At 35.7% G+C, this 20314-nt stretch overlaps 1 protein-coding gene across 1 annotated transcript in view; it reads right to left on the minus strand.

Moving 5' to 3' along the window:
* Positions 1-470: 470 nt before the first annotated feature.
* Positions 471-20314, minus strand: part of LOC107659919 (alpha-2-macroglobulin-like protein 1) — a 20951-nt gene continuing 1107 nt past the window's right edge. Inside the window, exons 2-36 of the mRNA XM_016449020.1 lie at positions 18700-18883; positions 17648-17804; positions 17455-17507; positions 17334-17354; positions 17061-17229; positions 16880-16964; positions 16685-16808; positions 15887-15992; positions 15696-15805; positions 15265-15432; positions 14959-15186; positions 14234-14297; positions 13958-14103; positions 13668-13817; positions 12538-12720; positions 12338-12419; positions 12127-12259; positions 11725-11950; positions 11496-11622; positions 10909-11030; positions 10274-10325; positions 9315-9398; positions 8957-9133; positions 8641-8722; positions 8279-8435; positions 6283-6357; positions 6007-6169; positions 4455-4648; positions 4132-4347; positions 3766-3884; positions 2533-2623; positions 2371-2439; positions 1315-1420; positions 963-1011; positions 471-659 (exon numbers count right to left, since the gene is read on the minus strand). Of these exons, the coding sequence (XP_016304506.1) occupies positions 971-1011; positions 1315-1420; positions 2371-2439; positions 2533-2623; positions 3766-3884; positions 4132-4347; positions 4455-4648; positions 6007-6169; positions 6283-6357; positions 8279-8435; positions 8641-8722; positions 8957-9133; positions 9315-9398; positions 10274-10325; positions 10909-11030; positions 11496-11622; positions 11725-11950; positions 12127-12259; positions 12338-12419; positions 12538-12720; positions 13668-13817; positions 13958-14103; positions 14234-14297; positions 14959-15186; positions 15265-15432; positions 15696-15805; positions 15887-15992; positions 16685-16808; positions 16880-16964; positions 17061-17229; positions 17334-17354; positions 17455-17507; positions 17648-17804; positions 18700-18883 (4264 nt within the window). The 3' untranslated portion in view covers positions 471-659; positions 963-970. The remainder of the gene's footprint in view (positions 660-962; positions 1012-1314; positions 1421-2370; positions 2440-2532; positions 2624-3765; positions 3885-4131; positions 4348-4454; positions 4649-6006; positions 6170-6282; positions 6358-8278; positions 8436-8640; positions 8723-8956; positions 9134-9314; positions 9399-10273; positions 10326-10908; positions 11031-11495; positions 11623-11724; positions 11951-12126; positions 12260-12337; positions 12420-12537; positions 12721-13667; positions 13818-13957; positions 14104-14233; positions 14298-14958; positions 15187-15264; positions 15433-15695; positions 15806-15886; positions 15993-16684; positions 16809-16879; positions 16965-17060; positions 17230-17333; positions 17355-17454; positions 17508-17647; positions 17805-18699; positions 18884-20314) is intronic.

The raw sequence follows: 20314 nt of genomic DNA on the forward strand, positions 1-20314 counted from the left end.
GTGGTTTGGAAACAGTTTTTGACTGTGCTACTTTTAAACACTCAAGGGGGGAACAGTATACAGATATTATTGGGTGTTACAACAGCAAACAAAAAGTCTGAAAGCAGCTTTCATGTGTTGGCGATAAAATGTTGTTTAAAACTTCAGTTACTGAACCAGTAGAAGAGTTGAATCTGTCCACACCAACATATCAGTTCTACTTCTACTAAAATATCAAGTGCTTTGAAATGTGATGTTTTGGATTACAGACAGGAAAACTGACTATACTATTGTAAACATCTGCAATTGGCAAATGCGTGCATTTTTTACAAAATACATAATTGGGTTGGGAAAGGTTTCAAACTTGAAATTAGGATTTAATATTTGACTAATATGCAATAATATTAGGTATAGCTTATTCTTTTAAGATCCATACATTTGCGTATGTACAGTAATAATAAATCTAGATAAATAATAACAGGACACAAATGTTTCTGATGCAGCAATGGTTTATTAAACAAATAGTTTAATAGCAACTAAAGTGCAGAATTTTTTTATTTAAGAAAACAGTAAGGTTTTACAAGTAAGTGATAGAAAACAGAAAAAGTGTCAGTATTAAATCTGTTTCGCCATATATTCCAGTGTACAGTTCTTCAGACGTTAGCACTTCAGATCATCGCCTGAAAAACAATGTCAATCAACCTTTTATCAAGCAACATAACATATATCTATTTATATCATAATATAACATTCATACCTGTCCTTTATACATCATTCTAAAATGCTGATTTGGTGCTCAAGAAAAAAAAATCTCATTATTATCAATGTTTTTTTTCAAGATTCTTTTATGAATAGAACGTTCACAAGAGCATTTTTAATATAACATGTAAATGTCTTTATGGATTTGGGAATTCAAATTTGAGAGTACAATTATTAAAATCTATAATGGCGTTTTAGATCAAATTGACAATTACTGTACTTACAGTAGTGTTTATGCACATGGGGAGGTGTAGTCAATCACAGACAGTTCACCTGGAGGAATAGAAACACAACCTAGGTTTTTTTGTGCACAACACTGTTGAGCTCGTCTCAATAAAATGAAAATGCATTATGGAAAGATTAAATACAGGCTCGTAAATCACAATTATGCAACCTTTATATCATGATGTCACTAAGATTTATCAAAAATTAAATTCTTAAACGTTAAAATGGAAATAGGTTTTCCCATTTTTTGTTATGATTTATTTATTATATTTTGCTGGGTTTATAATAAAAACCCTATATCGTATTTTCTTTCAGACTTTTCAGAGTGCACAGTGATGAAGAAACACATACTGATCTTGTAGTAGTCATAGACGATCACTACAGCTGGTTTCAGGTTCTGCACCTGTACTTCCTGCATGAGCTGCAGGCTGATGGACTTCACCTGATTCTTTTTCAACTGGAATAGAAAGAAAGTTATTACATTATGATTACGGAGAGACTTATTTTCTATAGGGTATGAATGTGTTAAAGGAATAGTTCACCCAAAAATGAAAATTAGCTTAAAAATTAGTCACTCTTGTGCTATCCAAGATGTAGATGAGTTTGTTCTTTCATAGGAACAGTTTTGGGGAAATGTAGCATTACTTCACTTGCTCATCAATGGATCCTCTGTGGTGAATGGGTGCCGTCAGAATGTGGATCCAAACAGTGATAAAAACATCACAGTAATCCACATAACTTTAGTCCATCAATGTCTTGTGAAGTAAAAAGCTTATTGTTTGTAATAAATTCATCAAGACATTTTTAACTTTTGCTTCTGGCTAAAATACACAAATCAAGAACTATTTAAAAGTGAAAAAAGTTCTAAACAAATATGTCATTGGATTTTAATGTGAGAGGACAACAGGGGGTGGATTTTTTTCATTAGAGGAAGTGTTATATATATTATTATATATATTATGGATTATGGACTCAAATTTTGGCCAGAAGAGACCATTTAAAGTTATGGTTTGATGCATTTGTTTCTTACAAACATGCACCTTTTCACTTCACAAGACATTAATTGATGGACTGGAGTCATGTGGATTACTTATGGATTATTGTGATGTTTTTATCAGCTGTTTGGACTCTCATTCTGACGGCACCCATTCACTGCAGAGGATCCATTGGTGAGCAAGTGATGTAATGCTACATTTCTCTAAATCTGTTCCGATGAAGAAACAAACTCATCTACATCTTGGTTGGCTGGAGAGTGAGTACATTTTAAGTCAAATTTCATTTTTCAGCTTCTTGTTTAAGTAAACCAGGTCAGTTTTATTGTCAGAATATCAGTGACCCGTCCCAAAAATAAGTTGAACCCCTCAAGGTATTTGAATAAAACAAAATAAATCTGAATAAAACATTTACACTATCCAAATAGAAAATGACACGATCCTCATCCAGATCCACACGTTTGATGGTGGGGTCTTCCCTCAGCTGTGGAGACAGAGGAGCGAGTGAGAACGAATCAAACGCTGGCTACACAACTTGAGATCAAAAGAGGACCAGAGCCCTTCAAGTGTCACTCACAGCCTGCAGAGACGTCTCATCCGGCTTAAACCCAGACAGGAACCTGACGTTAATGATCACCATGTTGGTCTCCATTCGTGTGCCGTCATACCTGTCACACAATTGCTCCAACAATCACAAACAGGTTCACAACCACACATTGTTCTCTATGTAGTCTGACAGACAACAAAGAGTCTATTAGGCCATAAAATAGGTTGAATCTTTATTCATTCTTTCTTTATAAAGTCAAGTGGGTATGTTACTAATTCATTTAGCAATATCATTGCAAGTAGAATTTGTTACAGCTGTCTGCAGGACTTATCGACATACATTTTTATGTAAATTTTTATAGACATTATACATATACATATATATATATATATATATTATGGTTTATATACCATTCAAAGTTTTTTTTAATAATTTAATCAAAAATACAGCAAAATCAGTAATGATTAGTACAATGTTTTATATTTGATTTAAATGCAATTTATTCCAGTGTTGGCAAAGCTGAATTTTCAGCATCATTACTCCAGTCTTCAGTGTCACATGATCCTTCAGAAATCATTCTAATATGCTGATTCGAAGCTCAAGAAATATTTCTTATTAATATTTATGTTGAAAACTGTTGTGCTTCTTAATATTTTTGTCGAAACTGTGATACTTTTTTCAGGATTCTGTGATGAATAGAAAGTTCCAAAGAACAGCATTTATTTGAAATATATATTTTTTGTAACATTTATAATGTCTTTACTGTGATTTTTGAGCAATGCATTAATTTCTTTAAAATAAAGTCTTATTGACCCCGAATCTTTGAACAATAGTATATATATTTAATATTTATTATTATGTTTTTTTAAACATCAAATTAAAAATTGATCCTTTTTGCTAGTTTGTAGTTTAAATGACTAGTTACATTTTTTTTAGCTTGTTTGATCACTTTTTTGAATGGAAAAGAGCTTTGTGAAGATTATTTAAAAATATCTATTTTTTTTTGTTTCACAGGAAAGACAAAGTCATACAGGTTTGAAAGGACGTGACAGTGACTAAATGACAGAATTTTCAGTTTGGGGAGAACTTTTCTTTTAAATAATGGCAGCATGTATAGTAAGTATTTAAATGAATGACAAATTATCTAACAAATTAAATTTGTGCAAAAAAAAAAGTCACGTGTTGAAAGTATTATATACATAAAAGCTGTTTCCATGACTGAAGACAGTAATGGTATTTTTTTTTAACAGAGGTGTGGCTCACCTTACAGTGGTGGTTAGTGTAAAAGCTGGGATCCTTGTGTTGTTGCAAACCCCAGTATTTGTATTGATTTTGAAGGCCAAGGAGTCTGGAGGAGGGGGGATATTGTAGTGCAAGGCAAACTGAGAGACAAAAAACAGAATGATGTCAAAGACGAGGTGATTTATATCACTTTTATACATTTAAGTAGTCATCGTGCAGTATACTCATCCTTATGTAATTCCAAATCCGTATGACTTCCTTCTGTGATCCATGGAAGAAAGAAAGTCATACAGGTTTGGCATGACATAAGGGTGAGTAAATAATGAAAACTTTAATTTCTAGATGAACTATTCATTGGATGTGCATCAAAAGAGGCAGCGCACAGACCTGCACAAACACACAGCCTTTGCCTTCTGCCCTCAGCTTGTATGTGCCAGTAGCTTCCTGCAGCTGTTTCTCCTGGTAAAGCAGCCGGTTGTTCCGGTTCACGGTGAACTGGTTCTTCTGGCCTGAGGGCGAGGTCACGGTTACGGTAATGGATCCTTCTGGATTGTAGGTGGCAGCACTGTACTTAGCGAGGGCCTGGAGCGCTACTACAGTATCCTGTTCACAGAAAGAGGGAGCGACACCACTGTACAGTCAATAATGATAAAACGCATTATAAAGACCAAGAGGGGTCTAAAAAAGCTGCATGAGATAAATAACATTACCTGTGTAGAGGAGAAGCCTCCATATGCGTTCTGCTGATTGCTTAGCCAGTGCACTATGCCAGCAGAGTAGTTCAGTCCAAATCCAGGCAGTGTGGGTCCCGAGAGCAGTGCCAACAACACGTAGGCACTCATCTCTACCTCCAGAGAGCCCGTCGGTTGCGCATTATTAGCCAGAGTCCAATATCGTCCGACACCTGAAATAACCAGTGCAAGAAAACTTGAACATTGAAGGATGGTGATTGTGTTTTTTATTAAAAGCAGCGAGATGATCTAGATCAGGGGTTTTCAAACTGGGGTCCAGGGAAATTGGTATTAGGGGTTCAATCTCAGAAAAAAAGGTACAAAAGCTGTCACTGGGGCGGTACCTTTTCAAAAGGCACGCCTTTGTACCTAATAGTCCATATTGGTACCTTAAAGATACATACAAGTACCTAAAGTGTACATATTAGTACCTAAAAGGTACAAAAGTGTACCTTTTGAAAAGGTACCGCCGCAGTGACAGCTTTTGTACCTTTTTTTCTGAGAGTATACACAAAAAAATAATAATTATAACAAAAAAAAACTTCAAAAACATCAACAAAAAGAGTTTAAAACAAAGGTAACGTATCTAATTTGATTTACAGTCAGATTTGTTTTTTTAAGAAATATTTTTATATTTCTTATATTTTTTTTCTGGGTTTTCGCCTCTGCAGCACAATAACTATACAGTAGTTTATGCCTTATTGTCTTTCTTTTTAGGGAGTTTTTTTTTTTTTTTTTAAGCGTTACTACGGAGTTCCACACATGACATGCAGACAAAAAAAACAAGATGTTATGGCTGCGAATTAAGAATTAATTTCCTCGGTTTAGATAAATTGTGTCCACAATATAACTAAATTATAACATGGGAACTAATTAGTACGATGTGACCACAATTTAACTAAAACGAGGGAACAAATTAATAAAATGTGGCCAAATGTGGTATGTTATGGGAACAAATTCTTAAATCATGGGCACAATATCTATTTTTTCTTCAGCTGACATGTGTGGGGCTCCGTACTATAGAAATACATTCTGATTTAAATTTAAAATTGAATTAATTGAAGTAAATTATTTAATTAAAAGCCAATTATTTCATTTGGCAAACACAAAATATAAAGGTCTTTATGAATAAAGATAAAAGATTGGAGCCTTTCTATTTAATATATGTGACCCTGGACCACAAAACCAGTCACAATGGTCACATCATCACAAAAAATAAGTTTTGATATATTTACAGTAGGAAATTTACAAAATATCTTCATGGAACATGATCTTTACTTAATATCCTAATGATTTTTGGCATAAAAGAAAAATCAATAATTTTGACCTATACAATGTATTTTTGGCTATTGCTACAAATATACCCCAGCGACTTAAGACTGGTTTTGTGGTCCAAGGTCACATATATTAATGTAATGTATATGAATGAAAAATATATAAATCTTTTTGGAAAATATTAATTTTGCACATCCTTAAAGATGAGTATTTTAGAATCGTTATTTGTTTTATTTAATCTAAAGCTTAATGGTACCATCTCTCCTGGCCTGATTGTCCAGGTTGGAGAGGAGGTTCTGTCTCATCTGTTCATCTCCAGCAAGAGTGAATGTGTAGGACAGCAAGGCGGTCACATAAGTGTTGGTAATGTCACTGGAAGATTCCCTCAGACATGTAAGGCTTCTCTCCACCACGGGATCCTTACAGAGCACACAAGAGACTTAATGAGTGTTTGCTTCCTTCATTAGTCACATTATCTATATTGAGTTATCCGTGACCATCTCTTAGGAGCCATAAAGAGGGTTTTACTCACAGTTCTCTGGACGCCTAACTCCAGCAGTGCAGCAGTGATGTATGCAGAGAGAGTGACTTCATTGCTGACGCCACCCTGCGAGAGGAAAAGCATCATCAAAGATCCTTCCAACCCTCAGCACTTCAATCTCCTCAATTTATTGACATCTAACAGACATTTTCAGAGTGTGAAATCCAGAACCACCAGACTCTCCGTTTTCCTCTTCATAAATGACTCTGATCCATTAGCTCTCCCTGCAATCATCTCCTCATCCCACTCAACGCTGTGACAGCTTCACATCTCATCTAACTTTTCTACCATTTACATTACCATTACATACCATTTAAATTTTAACATTTCTATTTTCTAAAACTGTTTTTGCTATTTATTTTTCTATTTTAAATGTAAAAATGTGTAATTTTTAAAGAATACATATATAGTGTCTTTTAATAATACACATCACTAAAAAAATTTATTTATGCTTAATGTTTAAATTATTTTGCCAATGAGATAAATTCATTTTAAGATATGGTCTCTAAAAAACATGTCATATTATCCTATGTAACCTTGCATAATCTTGTTTCTATTTTAACTGGAAAATAAATCAAAATATCTATTTATTTTATTTCAATATTATTTTATTTCAATAAAAGAACACTAGGGAAAGAACAATAATATGAAAGCACAGAGGAGCATGAGCTCACTATAGTCCTAAATAATTAAGAAGTAGTCTATCTGTGAAATTTATGGATATTCTTCACCTGCCTCCTGCTACCTGTCTTGTTGTTCAAAACATGGTTATACAATAAGCCCTTCTGCACACAGCAAACGTAAAGCCCTGCAGATACCAATGTTCAGTTCACGTCAGCTGTCAACACCTATCAAGTGAAACCTTGAGGGAGGGGGGTATGTTATTAGCTGGCCAAAATATCCCTGCTGAAAAAGAACAGCTAATTTGCCTGGTTTCAGCTGGTTTAGCTGGCCTCCCAGCCGGGTCAATCCGGTCTTCCATCCTTAAAGGGCTAGTTCACCCAAAAATTCTGTCATTAATTACTCACCCTCGTGTTGTTCCAAACCCATAAGACCGTCGTTCATCTTCGGAACACAATTTAAGATATTTTTGATGAAATCCGAGGGCTCTCTGACCCTCCCATAGACAGCAAGGAAAAGTACCACGATGATCGACAAAGTAGTCCGTGTGACATCAGTGGTTCAACTGTAAAGTTACGAAGCTACGAGAATATTTTTTTGCGCAAAGAAAACAAAAATAACGACTTTATTCCACATTTTCGTCTCTACTGACGTCATCACGCCGGATCTGGGTCAGCGCCGCCACACACTCGCGTCATGATACTGTTGTGAACGCGCGTCCACAAGTGACGCAGTAGAGACAAAAATGTGGAATAAAGTCGTTGTTTTTGTTTTCTTTGCGCAAAAAAGTATTCTCGTAGCGTCGTATCTTTACAGTTGAACAACTGATGTCACACGGACTACTTTGTCGATCATCTTGGTACTTTTCTGGACCTTGAACGTGGTAGTTACCTTGCTGTCTATGGGAGGGTCAGAGAGCCCTCAGATTTCATCAAAACTATCTTAAATTGTGTTCCGAAGATGAACGAAGGTCTTACGGGTTTCGAACAACACGAGGGTAAGTAATTAATGACAGAATTTTCATTTTTGGGTGAACTAACTCTTTAAAGCTTCCATCCTTGACAATACTGGTCAAAAGTTTGAAAAATTAAGATTTTTTTTGTTTTTGAAAGAAGACTCTTTTGCGCACCAAGGCTGCACTTATTTAATCAATAATACAGTAAAAAAAAAAAAAAGTAATTATGTGCAATATCATTACAATTTAAAATAACTGTTTTTATCAAAAGAGACTTTTAAAAACATCTTATTCCAAACTTTTGACCAGAAGTGTAGACCACAGTAAACCAGCTGGGACCTTAGGCTGGTTTCAATTTTTTTTTTTTTCAGCAGCAGATAAAGGACCCGAGCATGACTCTCCTGTTCTCACCATCATTTCAGTGTGGATGAGCCTCCCAACAGAGGCGAAGCAGCCATTATCCAGTTGCTGTCGCTCCAGCCATTCCTTTGCCTGATCGATGTTATCCTGATCTATAAATATATACTGCCTTGCCCCACCAAAACTCTTCATCACAAACGCAGTTAGCCTGAGGAAACAAAAGGAATTGCTGTCAAATACCCATAATTTGGTAACTCTGCCTTAATAGTTTTCAGGTTGTTTCCTTGTGCAAAGTCCATGACTAGGTTTTCCCCATTCCGAAAACAGCTTCTTACCAGAAAGCTGTTAAATTCACATATGGGAAGCCAGAATCCACACAGTAGCCCTAAGCTAAGTATCTGTACCAGACTCACCAGGTGTTACCAGAAGGATCACTGCTGCCAAAAGCACTGTAAGATCCGTCATAATGCTTGTATGTCAGCTCTCTCTGATAGCCTGCAACACGAGATGGTAAAAAGATTGATATGCTTGATGATATGCAACATGAAAAAAAAAAAAGCTTGAAAAAATTACTAATTGTCTGTAAATTGATTAGACATTTTCTTATTAAAAAAACATGCAAACATTAATTTTATAACCAGTATTTTTGCTTTTATTTAAATATTTAAATGTATTTGTATTTATAAATATTTTTTACTCTATCTTCTATTTCATAATGGTTTTCCTCACCGCTCTCCAGGAAGTTTATGGCTCGGTCTTTAATCCAAGGAGTGAGTTGCCCGGTGCTCTCCAGGTATTGAAGAATGTAGATATTGGGGGCAAAAAGCAGCATGTTTTGCTCTCCACAGCCATACGGCATAGCCAACAGATCACCGATGTTCCTCAGAGCACGACCCATCAGATCACCTACGGACCAAAGAGCCATATAAGCATCAGTATGATTAAATAAAACTGAAAACTACCCAATGAGAGCAATTCTACTGATTACAGAGTATTTAAAATATAAATATTTAATATAGAGATATACTTATATTATAGAGAAATCAATGTACATTATGTACATATGCCAGCATGTCTTTAGGCTCACCCAGAACAGTGACAAAGCTTTTGGCAGAATCCTTGACAAACACTTTGGGTAGAGTGAGAGAGACTGATGTTTCCTCTGGACGGTCTAATGGAATAGAGAAAAAAAACGTCAGGTTTAAAAACGTTTACTTTACTTCAGACAATCATTTTCTCCATTTCTTGTGAAAACTACACAGGGTTTAAAAGATGAAATTGGGAAACTTTTGTTGAAGCCATTTTGAAATGTTGAGTTTTTTAACATTTCAATCATGACAACTCTCGGAAGATTTTAGCATGGTGATGGATATGACAATGTTAATGTATTTGGTCTTGGCGGAATAGATCTGCTACACTGCTGCTGAATTGCTGCTGCTGTTGGTTATTGCTGTAGTTGTAGATTATTGCTGCTGCTGCAAGCAAGTACAGGAACTTGCTACTGCCAATGCATATGGCGATACGGTGCCGTGAGTATTTAAGACATACTGCTGCTGCACAAATTGCATATAAAATAACCCGTAGCAGATCTATAAAGGTGGAGCTGGGGAAGGTGGAGGGTTTCAGAGAAACTCTGAAAGCGCGCTGCAGGAATCTCAAGTGAATGCTAGCCAGCCATATAAATGCAAGGCAGTAAGCTCATTGGCTGCATATGCAGCATGAACCAATCAGCTTGTGCCAAGTCGTTTAACTCTCTGAATATCATCAGTTACGTTAACAACCCGTCGCCTGCTCCATCTAGAGTTTCATGACTGAACTATATATTTATCCAATGCAATAAAAACTTGCATCATTGACTTCCACTGTGAGTGCATTACTGTAAAAATTAATTTTTGCTTATTTTAACAAACTGAAGCTCAAAATTATTATCTGTGGCATGTGGTAACTGACAGCATGTTACAGCGGTTAACTTCTATTAAAGCCGGAATAATTCAAATTTAAATTATTCTTTTAATAGACAACACAACACACTGTAATGCCACTAACCTGTTAAGCAGATGAGTTCATTCTGAGTGATTGACTGCTTAGTTCCCTCTGCCTGAGAAATATATGGGTAATAACAGTTTCAATTGTATTTTTAAAGCAAAACAAAAAAAGCAAATAGATAGATAGATAGATAGATAGATAGATAGAATTATAAACTCTTAAATTATAATAAAAATATATGCATTCATATATTCATTTCATAAACTTAGTAGTATGTGCTTTAAAACACTGTTAACTAATTTTAAGACTCAAAACAATACAGAAATAGCTATTGAAATATGAAATATTATAATTTAATAGCTATATTAAATGGCTTTAGAATAATGTGTTTTTTCTTTAGAATAATGTGCACTGTTTCAACACATTATGACTAGAAATATGTACCGTATTGACCCGAATATAAGACGATGTTTTTTTCTTGGAAATACATCTGAAAAAACGCGGTCGTCTTATATTTTTCCAAAAGGTACATCTGGAAAAAGGGGGGTCGTCTTATATTCGGGCCAATACGGTATTAATAAAATAAATTTAGTACATTTTTATTTCCTGTTGACTTGTTAGCATGTTGATGTTGAAGAGTGAATGTTGAAAAGTCACATGGTTTCAGAAAGCTCACATACAGTAAAGGCACGTACCTCCACCAGAACGCTGTGCATCACAGTATCAGTTCTGCCCCTGTCCGGCAAAGTCACCACTTCATTGCCACACAGTTCTCGGCTCTGCACCGCCTCAGCGCGGACTGTAAAGTTCACCTTTCCTGTAAAACACACACACACACCAGTGACAGTGGTTGCAGAAGAAAGTTAAGTTACAGAAGTAACAAAGTACCCCTGGGACCGGTAATAGTAAACAAATCTGTGACAGTCAAGGCAGGACGTGGTAAAAGGATAGTTCACCCGAAAAGAAAATTCTGTCATCTTTTACTCACCTCCATGTCTTTCCATGTTTGGTTACCAACATTCTTCAAAATATCTTTTGTATCAGCAGAAGAAAGAAATTCATACAGGTTTGGAACAACATGAGGGCGAGTAAATGATGACAGAATTTTCATTTTTGGATGAATGGACTTTTAAGACATTCCTATTATAATTGTAATACCGTGTCCTGGTACAAACATGATCAAACATAAAATAAGCTTTTCCATTTAGGGAATCAAATTGAAATAAAAAAATCAAATGTATGTTTGTTTTTGCTCATATAGAAGTCAAAGTCTCTGGCTTACCCAGTACAGATGGTGTAATAATCCACTGGAAGGTTTTGCTCTCTTCAGAGCAAACACACTGAGTGTATGTGCAGCCTCTACACGGCTGAGCTGTGAACTGCGGTGAGTCTGCCAGCGTGACCTTCACCTTTATTAAAAGAGAGAGGTTTGCACAGTGGCAGCCTACAGGAAAAATGCTTTTACTACAAACACTTCAGGACAAACAAGTAAACACATTAAGGGGGCTTACCATGATACATTTGGGGAGGTAATTGAATACAGAAGCTTTAAGAGTGAATGTCTCCTCACGGATAAGAGAGTAGGGGAGGGTGAGGCTCACAAAGAAGGGCTTGAAAGCAGTGAGATCAGTCTTGGGGGCCACTCCAAACCCGACAGGGGATGTGCAGAAAGCCCCTGCTGCCCATTTAGTGATGGTGTCCGGGACAATCTTCGCGACATCCACAGATCCTGATCTCCTGGTGAAAGAAAAAATATGAATTTTGTATTTTAGAAAGTTTTCAAAATATTAAAAAGCACCGAAGCAGTTGTTACATTTTTTTTTCCAATATTCAAATTTTTTTTTTTCTGCATAATTAAAAAGGACTGTAATGTATACAGTATATACAGTAGTGCCATGATGCAAGATACATACCCCACAGGTATAAGATCCCATATCCAGGTTTCTGGAAAGAATTTGCGGATCTTCTTAGCAGGTTTTGACACTTCTGAAGCAAACCCTATCTCTGGCCCATCAAAGTCTCTGCGCAAACCATCGTCCACAGCAGCTGTTTGAATTAATAGTTTGTAAATACAATCATATAAAAAAGGGCATTTCCAAATCCTAAAAAAATCAAGTTACTTACCTTCCTTAAACATTGTCTCATAATAACGACAAACAACAGGTGCTTTCACATCAGAGTTGGTAGTGATTCTGATTCCAACTCCCTAGGAAAAAGCAAGTGTTACAGTATGTTACTGTGTGTAAGATGAATAGTGTACAGTGAGACTCAGATGACACTGGAGGACCTCTGAAATAAGAAATGGGACATGTTGTGTATCTTACTCTAAAGATGTTGTAGACATCATTTTTGTTGTCGTAGTAAGGGTAAAACATGCGGGAGCGCTTGCGCCTCGCAGGTTCAGCAAAAGGGACTATCTCCCAGGGATGTCGGCAGGGGTTAGACTCCCACTCCTCAACGTTGTATGGGTAACCTGACGAAATCTGGACTGGTAACATTCGAAGGACCTGTAGAGTAATAACACATATTGAACCATAGCAGTGACAAGACAATTACCTAATAATCACAAAAAAAAAAAAATTAATTGCTATAAGTGTCCATAATAAATAAATAAATAATATAAAAATCTACTTTATTACACATGTTCCAGAAATGTACTTTTTGTATTTATATGTTTTATGTGGTTAAAAAACATTTATATAATTTTCAAAAAAATGTTTCAATTTAATGATTCTAAAAATGTCATGTAGTGTATCCACCAAGTACAAATTCCGTTTTTACAAATATTAATAAGCAGTGAAGCAATATTTTTGTTAAAATATTTTTTAAATATTAAAATATTGTAAAAATATTTTTTAACAAATAAAAATATTTCTAATGTCATGTGGTTTACCCAAGTAAAAATTCAAAACATATTTTCCCGACACCACATGAGTTTTGTCTTTAAAATATTAATAAGCAGTGAAGCATTGTTTAATTTTTTTTCAAATAATAAAATGTTGCATTATTTATTTCTATTATTATTTCTATTATTTCTAAAAAAAATAAATACATGTTGAAGTTTTTTTTTTTTTCAATTTTGTTTAAATATTTTTTTTAATATTGTTAAAATATTGAATGATATAAAAGATTATGTTAACCTACTTCTTAAAAGTTTCTTATTAGAAATTATATTCTTTTAATGAGGCTTTTTCTTCAATATTGGGACAGTTGTATCACTCACATTTTTTACTTCACACTCTGACATTTTTACTTCATTTTTTACTCCCAAAAAATTATCAAAATAAATTTTAATTGAGAAATTAAAAACATGCTTATTATGAAAGAAGTGTATTTGACTCATTTTTGAAAATTAATCAAATTTGATATATATAGTGCCACGTCCCTGACCCATATCTTTAAATAAAGATGATCAACTAGTTATAGTTGTAATGTGCATTATGGTTTAACATACAGAGGCTGCATCCAGCTCGGCCTCTGGTCTCAACAACAGCACACTCTGATCAATGGCCCGCACGGAGCACAAGGAGCCAGGGCTGGCTTTCAGGTTAAGAGATGTCCTCTCTCCAGGTAGTGCGGTGGGAGACGAGAACTTTAAGGACACCTGTAAAAGCACAGGCACGCTCTCATCACACATTAATGATAAATAAATACAAAATGAAAAAAAAATGAAAAAAAAAAACACATAAAAGCTTGAAGGCCACATTGAGTTCTAAAATGAGATTTCATGTGGGATTTTCTGACCTTGTTTGGCAAACATTCTTCAGTGGGGAAGTTCATACTGTCTGCTACAGCTTCTCCATTGGGAAGAACTGTGTAAACCACCACCTGAGCGTATGGAGTCAGAGCTGACGTGCTCTTCAGTGAGAATGTCAGTTCTCCTTTGTTTTCTTTTATGAAAGAGAGACAGCATTTGTGGAAACAAAAAGGTGCATGCTGAAGCACAATGTACAAAGACCATATAAATATTCTTAGACAATAAGACAACAAAGTGATTGCTAATGTAAAAGAGCTGTGTACCTCTCCCGGTGTTCACACTCACAGACAAACGACCATTTTGAGCCATGCTGCCTCTGGACAAGACCTGGAGTGCAGGTAGATAATTACAATTTATGTAATTCTATGTTCTACAGCTTCACTAGCATTGTGATTTTTTTTCATCATATTTTCTCTTTTGTGATAATAGCTACAAGATTTAGGAAACCTTCAAGAACAATTCCGTTTTCTCAACCAAAAAAGGTAGGAAACCACAAATATTACAATTCTGTCCAGTCCTGCTAACTATTTTCATATTATGGCAGCAATAAATGGTCAATATTAAAAGTCTGGACTATTTTGTCTAAATAAACTTAAAAAAAAAAAAAGAAGTTATATTATAACATTATAATATACAGTACAGTATGAAAAACTGATCTTAATTTTGAGATTTGCTTAAAATTACTTTTAACAATGCTATTTCATTTTTAGTGTTTTTAAAATCAAATGTAAGAGGGCATTCATCTAAATGTAACAATTGGGAAAATCAGCATATACAATTATATTTATAAGTTATACATAATATAAGGTTCCAATATAAACCTACACAGATAATCAAATAAATGTTTAATATTGGTTAAAAACTAATATGGTGCTGGTATATCATGCTTCCTTAAAAAAAAAAAAAGGTCAAAGAGCTTGTTGAGCATTAAAACAAATGACCAAGCAATTGATGGACAAATAAAAAAGAGTGTCAGTGTTAAACATACAATGTAGAAGAAATCCAAGGTTTTCTGGCCTGTTCTGAGTGCACTGCCCTGGATGATGTAACTGGCCATCACTGTTGCATCACTGTTACAGCTGAGCTTCTCTGGAGCCTTCGTCAACATCAGGAAACTTTTGCTTTTGGAGTGAAACGGTCTTACGTAGTGATAGCCTGATGGATAATATCTAAAAGCCTCAAAATCAGTCCGTTCTACACCTCCCTTATGATGGACCTAATAAAAAAAAGTTTGAAAATCTATACCCGAATTATATACATAAACATCATGTTAGAAAACAAAAACACCTCTAACCTGTAATTGCACAGGTTTTTCTGACCAATCCGAAGTGTTGAAGGAGAAGTGAGCAGTACCATTGATGTCTGTCGTCAGTGTCACATTGATACTTTTATCATCATAATGTACATATACAATCACTGGCTCATTTTTCATTGGTCTGGACTGGGAATTAGTGACCACAAACTGTAAAAAAAAAAAAAAAAAGACAAAATTATTAGCTCACAAACAAAAGTAACACTTCCTGTACACAATATGGCTATGCTAACAGCTAAATAGGTTGTTTATTAATGCTGCATTGTACAAAGTCGGACAAAAATAACAGTTATGGTACAGTTATGAACTTTTTATAAAGATGGTTATAAAAACACATGTGTACTGTAGAGTTGCTTTGGAAGCATTTGCTCAATAATTAGTAGCAAAGCTAATGACTTCAAGCTAGCTGTTACCTTTCCTTTAAAGGCCATGCCAGGCCTGTATGTATCTGGTGTGTCCTCAAAGTTAACAGAGACGTAATCACTGGTAAACTGAGCTGAGGTAGAACCCTGCATAGTTATCCCTGGAGGAACAAAAGACCATGTTTCATTACTCTATTTTGGAGAATAAAAATGGACAACAGCCGTTTGTTCTACACTCTCACCTGTTCCAGACTCTTCCACATTACAATTCACTTGCAAAGACCCTCCTGAAGTCAAGCCAAATTCTGTCATATTTATCACCCGAGACCCACAGCCAGTCTTATCAGTCTGAATGAATAAGAATGAAAGGAAAATGATTATTTGGACTTCTTAAATATGTTGCAATAGGGACCCTTGTGAAAAAGTACACTTTGGCATACATGTCATTTTAAAGGAGTACTTATTACAGAAATATATAAATGTACTTTATATAACCCTAATTCCAAAAAGCTGGGATGCTGTGTAAAAAGTAAATAAAAAAATTCTGTTTTTACTTACATTTTACACAGCGTCCCAACTTATTTGGAATTAGAGTTGTAAGATACACTTAAGTGCAAACTGAATGTAATGTTTTCGGACACTTGTGCATGTTAATTGCAATTAAATGAAATGATGAATGTTTTATAGTTTAAATTATTATTTTTAAATTATTTTTACCCACTAAGTAGGACTGAAGTACATCTTAATTACTTCTATTGTCTCTGAAATATGGTTTAAGACTTTAACCTTTACTTTAACATTTTAACTTGAAGTGTACTGCCGAAAACACTGACCAGCATTATGGAAGTTGCCTAAAATATATACACTTTAGGTGTAATATTGAATAATACAATACAGTAATATCAGCTCATTGCTATTTCTTGTAATTGGGACCTTATGATATTTAAAGATGTTTAAGAGGATAAATGCTAATTAGTACAGTGCTTTTAGGATTACAAGCCCAAAAGGTAACAGTTTTGTGTGTGCAGAGGGTAACGCACCGTCATTGAATATTTCTTGCATACGTTATCCATGTCAGGTAAAGGTCTCCGCCAATAATAACCATAGCTCTGGCTACACACTTCAGCATTCACAGACCCCAGCACAGGCTTGCCATAAGTGTACCTAAAGAGAGTGAAAAAAGCACCTCATTTATCTGCAAAGAAATGATTATTTGTAAAAAAAAAAATTCTTACTTTGCACAAACTTTCAGAGTGACCTCTTTGTCCTGGGTGGTTATAATGGTTGGAAAATCGATGTTCACTTCATATTTTGGCAGAACTAAAAGATGCATGTGGAAAAAAAATACTTTAAAAAATTGTACACTTTAAAAGCTGATCAGTATTGGACTGGCAAAAGTTGAATCCTGGTTCTGACCATATTCTTTCATTTCAAAGCCATGTGATATTTGTTGGTTCTTATCATCCCAAGCAGTGATCGTGTAGTAACCCTGAGAGGCTTCTGGAGACATGGAGTGGGACAGATCCAAAATACCAATCCTTGTGGTCCGATTCAACCACTGACCAATGCGATTTGAATAAGGGTCCTAAACAAGAGTGGCACATAATGAAAAAGCCTAGAGTGGAATCAACCTGCATTTAAGTAAAGTAACAAACAATGAACAGATCATGGCTGCTTGAAGGATTTTACCCGGAGTTCTACAGTTCGAAACTGCAAAAGAAAGACAGAAGAAAATCATTTCAGTTAGGTCAAAAGAACAATAATATATTTATATATGAAATAATTTTCACATAAATTCAATTCAATTTACCACTTGATTGTGAGGCAAGAAATTGGAATCCAGAGACACAATGCGAAATTTAACTGGTGAAGAGAGATTTCCAGAAAGAATATTTACACATAAAGTATGCAATACAGAAAGACTCACAGGCTCATATTAATAAGAACAAATGAGTACTGACAACTTAAACTATTTTGGAATAATTTACAAAGAGAAGTATTACTTGTTTGTCCAGGCTTGTAGATAGGCTTGTCTGATTGGATGAAAAGAAGATTTTGGGGGGGATTTATGAGGATCTTAGTGATTTTGTTCAGGGATGTTTTGGCCCCTTGGATTGCAACATCGACGGATGCCACAGACTCTACAGTGACTACAGGGACCTGGAAAATACAAATCAAGAAAATATTGAGCGTATAAATCCACTTACAGACTGCAGACTATAGGTTTGAAAGCAACATCAAGACTACAGTGTGATCGCTGTACAATTCAGTAGTGGAAAATATATGCAAGATGAATGATAAATGTAAGTTTTAGGGTTTTACTTGCAAATTAATATGTCTTATTATGGAAAGGCCCTTTAACCTTAATGGCACGTTATACATTTTGTGCACACATGTATAGGAAAGAGCTATGCGACAGTATATTGAGTACACTGACCTTAAAAGGAACACATTTGTAGAAATCATTTTTAATGAAGCCCTGTTGTAGAATGGTCAGATCGAGATTGTTAGTCCTCAAAGTCACCACTATAGAAAGTGTCTCTTTGGGCTCATGGATATGCACACAGAGAGTCTCTGTGTTGCCACCCACCGCCTGGGATGTGACTGTCACCAGGTAAATGCTGAAAGAAGACAAAACACATTCAGAGACTTGCATAAACCATCCAATGACAATAAAATGGTTTTAAAAGCATAAGTTTAGTGTTGCATGAGGCTAGGGTTGTTTTGGGTTAATACACAGTTGAGGAAGTGACTTGTAATTTATATGAATGTGTCTGGAATCTTCACTAGACTGCAGGGACCGCTGAACAGTTCAGTAGTGAAACATATATGCAAGATGAATGATAAATGCAAGTTTTAGGGTTTTACTAGCACGTTAACTGTATTTTAACCTCTTTAACCTTAATGTAAATTTATAAGTGTTGTACAGACATGATGTAGGAAAGGGCCATGACCTCCATAGCATTACAAGATACACCACTGTACTGTACTGTACTGTACTGTAAGTACAGTCGATTTACCCTCTATTCTGTTACGCTATACTGAGTATACTGACCTTAAAAGGGACACATTTGTAGAAATCCTTTTTAATTGAGCCCTGTTGTAGAATGGTCAGATTGCGATTGTCAGTCCTCAAAGTTACCACTATAGAAAGCGGTTCTTTGGGTTCGTGGATCTGTGCACACAGAGTCTCTGTCTTGCCACCCACCACCTGGGAAGTGACTGTCACCAGGTATATGCTAAAAGAAGACAAAACACAAAGAAATACATTTAGACTTGCATAAACCATACAATGACAATAAAATGCTTTTAAAAGCATAAGCTTAGTGTTGCATGAGCCTGGGGTTGTTTTGGGTGAATGCACAGTTGAGGAAGTGACTCTGAATTTCTGTAACTGTGCCTGGAACGTTCATTGGGTGTCTTTAGGGATGGCTGCACTTGTAGTGTAAAAAAAAAAAAACCTTGTGTAAGTGGTTGGTGCAGTATAAATGTGACACTATTATCTATTATGAATTACCTCAGAATTAAAAAGAAAAACATATTATATTTAACCAGACAATACATATAGTGTTGCATTACAATATAATTTAAACAAATATAATAATAACATTTATATTTTACTTTTTGACTACTGGTCAAATGTTTGGAATAATTATGATTTTTAATGTTTTTGAAAGAAGTCTGCAAGTCACAAAGGCTGCATTTATTTGATCAATTTATTTGATCATTTATTTAATGATTACTGTAAAAAGAGTAATATTGTGAAATAATATTACAATTTAAAATGTAAAAAGTGTTTATTTGAATATATTTAAAAATGTAATTTATTCCAGTGATGCAAAGCTGAATATTTAGCATCATTACTCTAGTCTTCAGTGTCACATGATCCTTCAGAAATCATTCTAATATGCGGCTGCTGCTCAATTTGTATCCATTATTATTGGTGCTCAATTATTAAAAATAGTTCCCTTTCAGTCGGTCACTCCCGACGTCACGTCGGATGACCGACGAATTGGGATCTCGCTTAGAGAGACCAATCTACTTCGAGTGTAAACTAAACGAGCCAATGCACATTGGCATGCGATTATTGCATCCAGCTGCTGCTGATCACAGCGTGAGTATAAGTAGGCAGCAGATGCAGCGCATATTCAGCTTTTCGCGTCGGAGCCTAGCGGTTCTATCGTTCTGCTCCTGACCTTCTACGTAGAGAAGTAAAAACTACAGTCAAGCACGTAGGGCTCTCGTGGGCTCTCGTGCTGGTGGTACAGCGATTCAGCGGTGGTGGTTTCCCGTGTCAAGTGGGTTGCACACAACAGGCTGCACTACCCCTGTGTGTGTTGCAGACGGCCATCTCCCCTGTGCGCTTCAGCACACTAAAAGAGCAATATCCATTCTAAAAGAGCTTCACGGGTGGAACGTCTTTTTAAAGACGCGTCAGGAGTGCCCCTGGAGCAGGTCTCCAGGCATGCTGTGGTTTGCACGGATGCCTCAACCACCGGCTGGGGGGCCACGTACAATGGGCTTGCAGTGTCAGGGGTTTGGACGGGGCCCCAACTGCACTGGCACTTCAACTGCCTCGAGTTGCTGGCAGTTCACCTTGCCCTGAGCCATCTCAAAGGGCGCTTACGAGGCAAGCATGTACTAGTCCGCACGGACAACACAGCGACCGT

This window comes from Sinocyclocheilus anshuiensis, unplaced genomic scaffold (assembly GCF_001515605.1).
Source record: "Sinocyclocheilus anshuiensis isolate Anshui unplaced genomic scaffold, SAMN03320099.WGS_v1.1 scaffold1241, whole genome shotgun sequence".
Lineage (NCBI taxonomy): Eukaryota > Metazoa > Chordata > Actinopteri > Cypriniformes > Cyprinidae > Sinocyclocheilus > Sinocyclocheilus anshuiensis.